The 14554-nt window shown below is 41.4% G+C and overlaps 1 protein-coding gene across 1 annotated transcript in view; it reads left to right on the top strand.

Annotated features, from left to right (window-relative positions):
• Nucleotides 1-12477, top strand: part of MAP3K5 (mitogen-activated protein kinase kinase kinase 5) — a 245508-nt gene extending 233031 nt beyond the window's left edge. Inside the window, exons 24-30 of the mRNA XM_075339839.1 lie at nucleotides 182-367; nucleotides 556-661; nucleotides 2786-3029; nucleotides 3198-3310; nucleotides 5178-5290; nucleotides 5934-6010; nucleotides 11837-12477. Coding sequence (XP_075195954.1) covers nucleotides 182-367; nucleotides 556-661; nucleotides 2786-3029; nucleotides 3198-3310; nucleotides 5178-5290; nucleotides 5934-6010; nucleotides 11837-11912 — 915 coding nt within the window. The 3' untranslated portion in view covers nucleotides 11913-12477. The remainder of the gene's footprint in view (nucleotides 1-181; nucleotides 368-555; nucleotides 662-2785; nucleotides 3030-3197; nucleotides 3311-5177; nucleotides 5291-5933; nucleotides 6011-11836) is intronic.
• Nucleotides 12478-14554: the final 2077 nt, after the last annotated feature.

Raw genomic sequence — 14554 nt, forward strand, 5'->3', positions numbered from 1 at the left:
CGATAGTATCGGTACAGATATCGCAGCGTGTAAAGCGGCCTTTTTCTTTTTGGTACCAAAAAAAGCATCTTTTAGATGGTGTTATGTTATTATTACCCGATAGCTAACTTAATTTGGCAATGATTTTGGTACTGGCAATTGCCATTTGTGTTACACTGTGCTAAAAATATTTCTCCTTTAGGGAACAGAAGAAACAAAATTAAAGAGGGAGCATATTACAACCCTAGTGACAAGCTTACGAGAATTTGTGAGATCCACTGACCGGAAGATAATTGCTTCTATGCTTTCAAAACTCAAATTAGAGCTTGACTTTGATAGTCACGCTATTAGTCAAGTCCAAGTGGTGCTGTTTGGTTTTCAAGATGCGGTGAGTAGAAATATAATGATCACTTAGGTTTAAAAGTAATAAATATTTTTTATGATATGCTTTTGACCTTAATATAGAGGTAGTATCTTAATTTATCAAATTTGTTAAATCAGAATGGTCTTAAAAGTTGGCAAATTTGTTTACATGTGAAGTATCATATATATTCTGGTTGTTTTCTTTGTAACCAGGTCAACAAAGTTCTCCGTAACCACAATATCAAGCCCCACTGGATGTTTGCTCTTGACAGCATCATTCGAAAGGCAGTACAAACCGCTATTACCATATTAGTACCAGGTACCTATGTTCATTAGTTTGTATTTACAATATTTATGACCGACTTCTACCTCCACCCTCATACTCTACATCCTCCTATCAAAACAATTGTATGATTTATCAAATAGTAAGCTTTAATTAGCAATTTTTGTGGCAGAGACTAGACTTTTTAGCTAAGAGGAACTTCTGTGCCACTCGATATACATATTCAGCCCATAAAGTCATTATGTAAACATCTATCCATGCTTTTGCAATAGCCAAATGCGGGATGTCCCTAAAATAAGCTTATAAGGCATATTTGTCTCTCATATTCAGCTTTCTTATGGATAATTTAGGTTCCTTATTTTCCCCAAATTTCTAGACCAGTTTTCATACTTGTTCCCAATAAACTGGGTTGGGGCTCCATTGCAAAAAGGGAAAATACAACAAAAAACCTCAGGGAATGAAATATTGACACCTCACCTGTCTATCAATCTACATATTTGCACGTAATCTTAAAGTTGGCGATAAACATATCATAAATGTTAGCCAAGAGCTCACTTGCCATCAGCTATTTCTCCAAACTCCCTCATACACATAAATGTATGGCTTGGCCACATATTCATGTGTTGTCAAAGGGTAGCACAGAGAAATTGCCTTATAGTGGATTAGCTCCTGAGGAACAAAAGGGTCGAGTATTAACATTCAAACTCTTAAGGCCACTTTACACGCAGCGACAACGCTAGCGATGGCACCCGCCCCCATCGTTTGTGCGTCACGGGTAAATCGCTGACTGTGGCGAACAATATCGCTAGGACGCGTCACACGCACATATCTTCCTAATGACGTCGCTGTGGGCGGCGAACAAACTTTTTTTTTTTTTTAAAGGGGAGGTTCATGCGGCGTCACAGCGACGTTACACAGCTGGCCACCAATAAAAGCGGAGGGGCGGAGAGTAGCCATATTAATGTCACTCCCACCTCGTTGCCGGAGGACGCAGGAATGCTGTTGTTAGTCATTCCCGGAATGTCACGCGTAGCGATGTGTGCTGCCTCCAGAACAACGAACAACCGGCATCCAAAATGAGCAACAATATTTGGGAAAGGAACGACGTGTCAACAATCAACGATTTTTGCCGTTTTTCGGATAGTTAGCGGTCGCTTGTAGGTGTCACACGCAACAACGTTGCTAACTAGGCCGGATGTGCGTCACGAATTCCGTGACCCCAACAATATCTCGTTAGCGATGTCGTTGCTTGTAAAGCGGCCTTTACTTTTCTGATATTGGGGGAGAGTTGGTGGGTCCTATACGCATTAGACTGTATGCTGATATCAACTGATTCGATCAACTATAGACTAATGTATATGGAGGGTTTTACTTTCCTTTTTTTTGTCATACCTCTAAACTTTTTCTTTTTCTGATTAAGACCAATAATGATAAGATACAGAAGCTGTTAGGACATGTAGTTAAGGCTGCTTTACACGAGTCGATATATTGTGCGATGCATCGTTGGGGTCACGGATTTTGTGACGCACTTCCGTCATTCGTAACGACATCTCCTCATGTGACAGCTCCTTGCGAGTCCAACCGATGCCTAATCGTTTGAAAATCGGCCATCGTGTACTCATCGTTTAATTCCATAAAATCGGTCAGTTTAGTCTTAATGAACGACACATTGCAAAGTGTGACACCGTGTAATCGGCCATCCTCGTAGTTATTTGTGACGTCATTAAACGTTCAGGGCGTATTTGTGGTTTTAAATAGCTGTGTGTCTTTCATAACCTAACCAATGTATCTTTCTTCTATATTCCGAGCATGTGCACCTTATTGCACTTTGCACAGATATATATATATATATATATATATATAGATAGATAGATAGATAGATAGATAGATAGATAGATAGATAGATAGATAGAGATATATTTTTTTTAGATATATTTTTTGAGATATTTTTTATGAGTAATTTTTCATGAGCAATGTACAATTTTTTTCCACGGACGCCTCTTCTGGATTGCTATGTTGGTGTCATTTTTACCATATTGTTCCTTTATTGTTTAATAAAATTTAATTGAACCACATGTGTGTTTTTGTTGTTAGTTGTTTGTATCTTCCCAGCATGTCTAGCTATAGTATACACTTACTTATCTCACTTTTGCTCTTTAGAACTGCGACCTCATTTTAGCATTACTTCTGAAAGTGACCCAGCAGACCAAGATGACATTGAAGTGGAGGAAGACCCTAATGGACACACGACACACGAGGCCAGCGAGGTGCCAGGTGTAGTGAATGAGGATAATGTGCATACATCTGGAGTAAGCACTCTCAGTTCCACTCTGTCCCATGAATCTCAGAATGCTCACAGATCGCTTAATATGCAGTTGGGGAGACTTAAGCTTGAGTCAAACAGGTAAGAATACTGTAATGAGATTTAGCTTTGCAGATTTGACAACATCCATCAGTCTAATTTTCTACAGTATCTTGTGTACATCTGAACCCTTTTATATCTGCTACTTTAATTGTTTTTTGAGTGATGTGTTAAACACTATTGTCTATATAATGTCATCTGTTAATGTAGACTTCTGGAGGAACTGCTACAGAAAGAGAGGGAATTCCAAGTTTTACTACGTCAGGCTATTGATGAAAAGGATCAAGAGATCAAGAGGCTTCAAAACCGGACACAGCCGATAAGTAAGAAAAATCAATGTGTAGATGTAGACCTTGATTTATCATTGTCTTTGTGCCTGTTTTTTTTTGTCCAGTTTTGCGCCTCTTTTTTCTTAGCACCCAATTCAGTATTTTATATTCTCCTTTTTTGAAGTATGTTTTATATGCAATGGCCTGTCTTTATGTTTTCTGCTTTATGGGTGGAGTTTAGAGATTCCAGATGTTTTTGTTTGATTCATCAATTGCGACTTTTTTAAAAAATGCAAAATTTGGTGCAACTCCACTTGAATTTTCCCTATTGTATTTTTGAGTAAATTTGTATTTTGGCACAATTTGCAGTATGGCGACATTTGCCACAAGAATCACAAAAATGGTTAAAAATAGGGAAAAAATGGTCTGAAATACGGCAATTAATACCACAAGACAAAATAGAAGAATGCTCTAAAAAGAAACAAAAATGATTAATCAGGCAATATTGTTTAATAATACATAGTTTTTGCTTTATATGCTGTAAAATGTTCCTTTAATCAACTACCGTTTTAGAAAATGAAATATGTATTCTAGTTGGGCAAATATTAAAGGAGTTGTCCAACAAAGTAAGTACATTTTCATCAATAGATCTTGGAATGGTAACAAGCTCCACAATTGGAAGTGATAAAATAAAATGTTCCTGTGATGATAATATTATAAATGTGCCCCTGCTATATACTATGCAATTTATTGCATCTGACCATGTATAACTGCAGCTCATGGTCGCGCATACACAGCTCTGGTCAGCTCTTGCTTTGCTCTGTGGTTTGTTTTGTGTATTTCCCTTTCCAGCATTCTTTCATTCTATTTTATTTAGGATTTGGAGGCATTCCATTTATTTAGACTGTCTTTTTGGGTTTCTTTCAATTTTATTCCATTTTCCCTGTATGACTGTGTGAACACCTCCTTAGCCCTGTATCTCACTTTCTGCCGGTGTACACTTCTTTTATGTTTATTGATGTTTTGTGTTACACTTGGTTTTACAGTTTAGGACGCAGCTAAGACCACTCATGGTCAGACGACGTTGAGTGGGGGTTAATTTTTTGTGCCAACCTCCATTGTTATGCAGGGACAAAACGGGGTTAGGTTTAGGGTCCTCTAGTGTGTTCGTCCCTGTGTTATTGAAAGGGCTCAATTGCAACATTTGGTAGAAACACTTGTTCCTGTTATAAAACAAGCAGGCAAACAGATGTACTTCACAAAAAGCCTCTGCAGTGTCACCAGTATATTCATTTATTCTTCGTCCCCTTGCTAGGAGCTGTGTATGTGCAACCATGAAATACAGCAGCTCTACAATTGCAGACACAGCAAGTAACACAGTACATAGCACAGGCACATTTATAAGATTATACCAGCACAGGAAAAAAAATTGTGGAACTTATTAATATTCCACCCCTTTTAAGGCCAGATGGAACAGTGACGGTATGGTAGCCACATGTTCGAAGCTCTATTCTCCTGACAATTGTGACGCATAATTATGCAGCTATTGGCCATAGTAGTAGGTGGTACTTTGATCACATGAGGCCAGCCGCATCCTCTGACCCTACACTAAGGATTCTCCTTTCTTTGACAAAGTTATGAGAAGGATGTCTCATTGTTAACTGATTATGACAAAAAAGATTCCTATGATTTTTCTCAGTATGTAAGACCTAGTCTTGCAGAAAACTGCCTCAGTAAATGTTGACTTAAAAAAAAGCCTTTGGTTCAGGCTTTCATAAACCTACTAAAATGTAATAAAATAGGGATCCAGATTTGTTTTGTAACAATATTTTTTTTCTCACTTACGTGACATTTTACCTGTAATAAGGAAACTGAACATAAATTATACCAGAGTTGTCTAACGAGTTCATTTTTTGAACAGATATCCCTGGTATTTCAGTGTCCCACATAAAAACCCCCAATGCATGCAGTGAAGACCTGGAGCTCGTCTACTGGCTGCAGCAACAACAAGTCGATGAGGATTCAATAAACAAGGTAGGTAGCATATCCACTGCCAAAACTTACAAAAAACATTGTGCTGTTTTAGCTAATAGCATATTGCACTAAACATTGGCACAACTTTAGCAATGTTGGTGCATTAGGCCGCTTTCACACATCCGGCTTTTCTTCACTTTGTCGGATCCGGCGCGCTCCCGTACAGTGCATACAGTACAAAGCTCCGGTCACGTGCTGTCATGTGACCGGAGCATGTAGCCCGGAGTTGCGGCGCTGCCATTGTACTGTATCATACTGTACTGGCGTGCGCCGCATCCGTCAAACCGGCAAAAAGCCGGAATATGTGAAAGCGCCCTTATCCGTCCTCTTTTTCTACACATTGTTATATGTTTTGATTTAAAGAGTGTACAAAACGTGTAAAAAAAAAAAATTTGGGACATGACGTTAATCATTCCATTTTCAGAATTTGGTCACATTTGTATAGTGTATCTCCCCTATTGCCTGTATAAGCACTTTTGCTTCTTGATGGAGCTTTAAAGGGGTTTGGTGAGATATTACATTGATGGTCTATTATTTAGGCCATTAGTGTAAACTCCTAAAACATCTATATGTAGTAACCCTGTTGATGAGAAAATAATGCATACCCTTTCACTTATTTTAATGCATGTTTACTTTGCTTAAGTTTCTGGCAGAAGACTATACACTGGATGATATACTGTGGCATGTTACACGCGATGATTTAAAATCCATGAATCTAAGGTAAATTGTGCAAAATTATTGCATGTGTGTTACTGAGAACAAATACATAGATGTTGAGAAGAAAATCTGTAATTAGATGGTTACATTTATTATCCAGTTGAAAAACTACTTTTTTAATTCAACTATTTCAAATATGGCTTTCCCCAAAGTTTCCCTTTACAAGATTGAGACTCTAATATTAAGCTTGTTTTAAAACTTTTTGCATAACTTGATACAGTCCTTCCACCTCTAATCTAAGCTCCTCATACACGTTAGACTAATGTGGACATCACTTGGGGATATTAACGAGTCTAAAGCCCCCGTCACACATAGCGAGATCACTGAAACATCACAGGTTTTGTGACGTATCAGCGACCTCGCCAGGGATATCGCTGTGTGTGACAAGCAGCAGTGAGCGGGCCCCTGCTGCGAGGTCGCTGATCGTTACAAAACGATCAGGACCTATTTTTGCTCATTTATCTCTCGCCGCTGTGCAGCACGCATCAGCGTGTTTGACTGCGGGAGACCAACGAGCACCGACTCTGTGTAAGCAGCGTACGCTGGTAACCAGGGTAAATATCGGGTAACTAAGCAAATCGCTTTGCTTGGTTACCCGATATTTACCCTGGTTACCAGCGTACGCCGCTTACAAGCTGCCAGCGCTGGCTCCCTGCACACGTAGCCAGGGTAGATATCTGGTAACTAAGCAAAGCGCTTTGCTTAGTAACCCAGTGTGTACCCTAGCTACGTATACAGGGAGCCAGCGCTGGCAGCCTGTAATCGGTGTACGCTGGTAACCTGGGTAAATATTGAGTAACCAAGCAAAGCGCTTTGCTTAGTTACCCGATATTTACCCTTGTTACCAAGCGCAGCATCGTTACACGAGTCGCTGGTGGCTGGTCCCTGGTGAGATCTGCTTGATTGACAGCTTACCAGTGACCATGTAGCGACGCACCAACGATCCCTGCCAGGTCGGATCGCTGGTGGGATCGTTGGTGCGTCACTACGTGTGACGGGTCCCTAATGTATATGAGAGAGTTAACCAGCTGATTGTTATGGAAGATGTTGTTGGGGCATGTCTGAGATTGGTCTGTCAGTTGTATTGTCTCCAAGAAGATAAGCCGCCAGACATGTCTCTCTAAGAGAACACAAGAGCATTTGGCCAAAACAAGAGACTCTATGTATGGGAGAGATGGCCGAGATGACTTTTAGCCAAAGGATCGGCCAAACCATCTTTCGGCCTACAGCTATTAAATGTGTACGGGAATTTTTACTCACTTTTCTACAAACTAAAAATTTACTTCTGGCCCCTCACTCCACTGTGACCTTAATTGAAGTCACTAATTAGCTGTTAACTGCCATAACGTTATAAGATTACTCTGTGTTCCGGCTTCTAGGCTTGGTCTCTACCTTCAACACATTTGACCACAATCCCAATGACAAACTATTTGTATTCATAGACATGGTCTCCTGTATCTCCTCATATCTCACCAAGTGAACATTTAGTTTCTTCATTCACAACTCTCCTGTTTGACTTTCTGTTCATGTCTAAACCTTTGGCCTGCCGCAGTCCAGACAATGCCAAGTCTTTCAATAGCACTTCTATGGTGATGACACTCAACTTTACCTCTCTGGCAAAGGTATCACCGCTCTTTTATCCAGAATATTAACACTAGAACTACTGAGGTAGTCATTTTGACTACTTTGCACCATGTATTTCTATATAGGTGTCACGAGTCCAGTAGTTCTAGTGTTAAAGTGTCTATCATCTTTCTCTTTCTTCTTTCAAAAATTCTCCATGGAGAAATGTACTCCATCAACTGTCCCCTGTCTCACTCATTACCTTTCCAACAGACTTATCAATCACAAATAGAAATAGAAATATAAAGGACAACCACGGCACACTACTACTCCCAAAATAAGTAAAGCATGCAGCTGTTAAAATGCAAATTTCTCTTTATTGATCAGGTTATTCTGTAAATAGTTATGTACTTTATCACAGTTGGTATAATAGTACAGAATCACATCAAAACGTGAGCCAAGGGGTAAATAGTGGAAGAACATACGTCAAGTATGACATTCACTGTTACTCTGAATGCACTAATACGCTGTTAGTACAAAATACTGTGGGAACTTTCATGCAGGTACTGGAAGTATATGAATTGTACCGTATGACTGTGAGGATATCCACATAGAAGATGCGGAAAATACTGGTCCTACCGGTGATATTATACAATTTTGGCCAGACTAATAAGAGTAATACAGCTTTCACACCACATACTGGTTTGCATCCCAGCAACCTCCACTCATACCTCCTGCTACTGACTTGCAAAATATGGACCCCACAGCAGTCCCACTATGACTATTTGATGTATCTAAAGGAGATCCAGCGCACACTATTCTAGAAGTGCTACTGAGTCCATAGAAGATATACTATAGGCCCCACAACCTATGGACTCAGTAGCACTTATAGAATAGTGTGCACTGGATCACCTTTAGATACATCAAATAGTCATAGTGGGACTGCTGTTGGGTCCATATTTTGCAAGTCAGTAGCAGGAGGTATGAGTAGAGGTTGCTGGGATGCAAACCAGTATGTGGTGTGAAAGCTGTATTACTCTATTAGTCTGGCCAAAATTGTATAATATCACCGGTAGGACCGGTATTTTCCAAATCTTCTATGTGGATATCCTCAGTCATACCATACAATTCATATACTTCCAGTACCTGCATGAAAGTTCCCACAGTATTTTGTACTAACAGCGTATTAGTGCCTTCAGAGTAACAGTGAATGTCATACCTGACGTATGTTCTTCCACTATTTACCCCTTGGCTCACGTTTTGATGTGATTCTGTACTATTATACCAACTGTGATAAAGTCCAGTCTGACGAAGGCCTATGGCTGAAACGACTACTTGTTTGGACGAATCATAATACATAACTATTTACAGAATAACCTGATCAATAAAGAGAAATTTGCATATTAACAGCTGCATGCTTTACTTATTTTGTGAGTAGTAGTGTGCCGAGGTTGTCCTTTATTTTTGCAGCCTTTTTACCCCTGAGCACCTATCTATCGGTGACGCAGAGCTTCTCTCTGATTGCTTCAATCACAAATAGTGCCTCCATAATTTCCCAAACTTTACAAGTTTGCTGTCTCTGGGTAACCCTTGGTTTAACTCTGATTTCAAACTACATATTCAACCTCCTGCCACTGGTAACCCAAAAGAAAACCTGTTCTCAACTCATCTGCTCCTCTCAAAACTTTCACTAAGATTTATGTGTGCGCCATGCTTTGGAACTCCCTAACCTAACTAGGCTGACTCTTCTCCTTCATCTAATAAGTTAAATTCAACCTGGAAACTTCCCTCTCTAAAAAAAGGCTACCACACACACAATAGCCCTGGTGCCACGTCATTACACTAACACTACACCAACTGTCATCTCCACTCATTTAATCACATTTTTTGTACTTCTCTTTTTTCGCTTTTTATGTACCTATGTTATTTTGAAACTATACTATGTTATCTACTGAAATCCTGTTTCCTCTTTTCACGCTCATTCACATGTACAATTCCTTGGAATTAAAGGTGACCTCATAACCTAAATATATGTAATATAGGTAGAGGTTTTGTATTCAGAATGTTCAGGAGTGGAGCCCATTACATAAATGGTAGGTGCAGGCTGTGTTTTACAACCAATATCCACCTGTAACTGAAGTAATCCCTTAGATGCTGTAGGCTAGATTCATGGCAACATCCAAGCACAGTAGTTATGAGAGAGGCTGACAGGTTTCCTTTAACTTCTCCTGAGGTTGACTGTTGAAAAAACAGTAATTATTTCTGGCCCTCTGACAGTTAAAGAGGTTGTGCACTACTTTAACATTGTGGTCTCTCTTTAGGATAGGTCATCAATGCTGATCAGCCGGGGTCCAACATCCTTCACCCCCACCAATCAGCTGTTCCCGGTGCCAGTGGCGGCAGCAGGTGTCTGAAAATGCTCAGTTCTGGAGCTGTCCCGTCTTCTGATCTGCCATGGCTGGTTACCGCACATCCGCCCCCTATTGATTTCATCTGAGAATTTCCGGCCACCTGCTGCCACCACCAACACCTGAGAATAGCTGATCGGTGGGGGTGCTGAGTGTCTGACCCCAGCTGATCAGACGATGATGACCTATCCTAAGATTAGGCCATTAATGTTAAAGTAGTGCACAACCTTTTTAAGACTCCCCAATACATTTGAGATGATAATCAAACAATGAAAGGTCGTTCATATGCATATTGTACAAATATCTTATAGAGTGAAATCATACATTTTCAATGTGCACAGAACAAATACATGTGATAAGGGATAGCTTAGGGAAAAAAACAGATCCTACATTTTTTTTTTAATGTTCAGCACATACAGATTATGCCTTGGATGATAGTTGTATGAAAATATCACACATGCCTGATCAAGCTTTCGTATGACTACAAACTTTCGTTACCCAAAAGTTGATCGCTTGCCATCTAAAGTACCAAATCATCGATTTGGTCAAAATGGGCCATTTGTAACAACTTTGGTCCAATCTGTATGGGGTCCAATAGGTTTACATGGCTCTAAAGCATGTACCAATGTTTTCTAATAAATTGTCTTTATTAAATAGCTGGATCTTCCACCCAATCACACACAGCAGATCAGATCTTTCTGTATTATAATGCTGAATTTGATTTCACGTTAAGATTTTCCAGGAAAGGCTTTTTTGAGTTTTTTATGTTTTAAACATTGTGATGCCAATTCATTATGGATAGGAGGATCACTAGCATCACATGTTCAGTAAATGCTTATCATAACCTTTTCCTCAGATATGTCACATGATATGATGTCGTTTTTCTCCACATTCAATGCATACTTATTTTCAACACACATATTTAGCATTTGGATAAATTGCTTAAGTTTACATTAATATTTTAAAAAGACATTACGTGATGTAAGAGCAGATTAAAACATGTTTTCAATTTTTGTTTACTTCACTTTTCAGTTGTGGAGATATAATCAATCACAGGATTTGACACCTAATAAGTTAACTTTTGTAAATCCAAGTGGGGGCATGTATTTTTCTCCCTCTATGATGCTGACCAATCATAAGCAGGCAGCAACACTCTTATTAGAAAAAAGAACACACCCACTACAGCTCAAAGCAAGTTTCTCAGTGTGAGATATAGAATATCAGACTGCCTGTTCTCCTGGTGTAACCTTGTGCAAGTGTCGGAGTAGAGGAGCATCACAGCTGAGTTTAGCTGGGTCACATTACAAGCCATTCGAACACCTCTGCTCCACTCTTAGCATGGTCACATCTGCTGTACTGCCCCTCTACAATGCCTGTCCATGTTCTTTTTTTATTTTAGTGTTGCTGACTGCTTATGATTGAAATTGTCTCTCCAGCAAAGGAGACAAACTCTAGCGCAGCACCACCTATTGGAAGTAGCGATCCTAAATGCTTATGATTGGACAGCAAAATATAGTGGGGAAAAATACCCCTAGTGAAAATTATCTGATAATATCTTCTTGGATTTAATGAAAATAAACTCATTAGGGGGTCAAACACTTTGATTAAATTTCCACAACTGGAGAACCAAAATTTATATAAAAAAACAACTTTATTCTGGTCTGCAGCCATTACTTCATCCTATGTCCAATTCAAAATGAGAAAATGATTAAAGGTCCTCTATTATGAGAATCCATTCAATTTGTGTGCACAAATCTGAATATTCATGTTTATTTTTCTACTCATCTGAAGTTTCTGTAAATCATTTGATTTTTTTTTTTTCTGAGACCTCCATAATGATTGCCTTTTATTTTCACAGGGGAGGAACTTTATGTGCAATCTGGAAGGCTATCGTGGACTTCAGAGAGAAGCAGTCTTCTTCACATTCCTTTTGAGTTGTTTCACGAACCAGAATTCCTGGTAGAGACACTGCTGCACTTTATCCCAGTATTTGTTCACCAATGTGAAATCATGGTGTAATCCCCAGGATAGCCTGTCCTCCTGCCTAATGAAACCTTTGATAGGACTATAGAAGGGAATACAAGATAGTGTAGTCTTACTATTTCAATCTGTACATATAGTTTTCCATTTTACTGTAAAGTGTGACTACAGATTCATTTTACTGATGAATGACGAACAGAATCACACATTTTTATTTTAATCTGTTCTTTGAAATGTGAGTTGATAATGTGTAAACTTTAAAGGAAATCTGTCAGCACTTTTTTGCTATGTAATCTGAGAGTGCCATAGTGTAGGACCTGAGTCCCTGATTACAGTGATGCCACTTACTTGTTTGTGTTTTGCTGTTTAAATACAATCAGCAGCAGATCACGAGAAAACAACTGGCTTCCTGCCTCCAAGTCCAACCATTCCCCACCACTGATTTAGCAGCCCTGTCATTATACAGTATACAGTGTGTCCACCCCTATCCTGTCCACCGCCATTAACTTGAGAACAGCGGCAGCTATAGGAATAGAAGTGGTGTCTAGGTATAGTAAAGTAGCCATGCACTACGCAATGAAACCACCTATAGCACAACCTGGTGGAAAACAACAGAGTTAGCATTTTGATCTCAAAAACAGAACGAGATAGAGAACAAAAGTGAATTAAAAAATTGTAGGGCATCATCAATTCAATACGAATCGACACCTTGCATACAGAAATGCTATGATTAGAACATGTAAAACTCACAAGGCTGCGGACGTGAAGCGATACCTAATGGAGACCTTCCTACAAGTCATTGGGTACGGTGGCTGCGTGGAGTGGCCTCCTCGCTCTCCTGACCTAACCACATTGGACTTCTTTCTGTGAAGTCACATCAAACAGCAGGTGTATGTGACCCCCTCCACCAACATTGCAGGACCTACGACGACGTATCACAGATACTTGTGCAAACGTGTCACCTACCATATTGCACAACGTGCAGCAAGATACAGTATGCTGTCCAGAGTCCAGATGTGCATTGCAGCTGACGGTGGCCACTTTGAGCATCAAAGTTAAATGAATGCCATATGCGTGACCAGCATTTAATGTTTTGGGAAGGGGGGGGACATGGGTTTCATATCATAGCATTTCTTTGTCGCTCTATTGGGAGACCCAGACAATTGGGTTGTATAGGCTATGCCTCCGGAGGCCGCACAAAGTACTACACTTAAAAGTGTTAAGCCCCTCCCCTTCTGCCTATACACCCCCCGTGCTCCCACGGGCTCCTCAGTTTTTTGCTTTGTGCGAAGGAGGTCAGACACGCACAGCACAGCTCCACAGATTGGTCAGCAGCAGCTGCTGACCATGTCGGATGGAAGAAAAGTGGGCCCATATAGGGCCCCCAGCATGCTCCCTTCTCACCCCACTCTTGTCGGCGGTGTTGTTAAGGTTGAGGTATCCATTGCGGGTACGGAGGCTGGAGCCCACATGCTGCTTTCCTTCCCCATCCCCCTCAGGGCTCTGGGCGAAGTGGGATCCATGATCGGTCTCCAGGCACTGAGACCGTGCTTCATCCACAACTCCTGTGGAGACTGCTGGATAGGAGCCGGGTACCGTTCAGGGACATGGCCCTGCTACGTGAAGGTACTCTGTATCCCTGTGGGGACCGCGCACGGCAACACCTCAGCTTTGCTGGGTGTGCTAGTGCACCGGGCCGCGGCGCTGACTGGGTTAAATGTGCCATTACACACTCAGCGTCGCTGAGTGTGTTTATATGTAGGGGCTACCGCGCTAACCGCCGCTGCCATGGGAAACTGCGGCGCGGCTGGGACTTGTAGTTCGCCGGGGACTTCGGCGTGTGCCGCGCTTTTACGGCAGCCACGCTTATACTCGAGTCCCCGGCTTGCTTGCGGCCTAGTTTTCCCTTTCTCCCGCCCTCAGCCCTGACAGGCAGGGGGAAGGGCGGGACGCTGCACGGAACGAGCAGCACTGAGGGCTGGAGTATGATTTGCATACTCCACCCCCCCTCACTGTGCACAGTGCGGGCACCAGTTCCCGCACTTTCTCGGCCACGCCCATGGCTCCCTCCTCTCGTCAGGACGCCGCAGCCATTCCTGTCAGCTCCTCCGACGCTGCAGAGAGGGACAAACCCTGGGAGACCCAGACACGGTCTCTGGTGGCCTCACAACCGTTTTAAAGCGGGTGGTAAGCAGCACCTGTTGGTGCTAGCCCCATGGTGCTGTAGTGTATTGATACATTATTTCTTTATAGTATATACTCTACACTGTATGAGCACAGTTCATTCTGGCTATATACCCTATTGTGTTACACAGGGAAAACAATAGCATGGCGCCCACAAAAGGCAGGGGTGCCAAAACACAGGCTTATTATGCTGCCTGCGCCGCATGTATGACCCCACTACCGGCAGGTTCCACTGACCCTCATTGTGTGCACTGTTCGGCCCCTGTGGCACTTATTCAGCCAGAGCCTCTGCTAAGAGGGGCCCAGGGGGAGCCACCTGTTGACACTGTCCAGGTGACGGGGACTGAGTTTGCAAAACTCTCTGAGACTATGGCTAAGATACTAGAAGCCTTGCAGTCCAGGCCGGTATCTC

This window comes from Anomaloglossus baeobatrachus, chromosome 3, assembly GCF_048569485.1.
Source record: "Anomaloglossus baeobatrachus isolate aAnoBae1 chromosome 3, aAnoBae1.hap1, whole genome shotgun sequence".
NCBI classification, from domain to species: Eukaryota; Metazoa; Chordata; class Amphibia; order Anura; family Aromobatidae; genus Anomaloglossus; species Anomaloglossus baeobatrachus.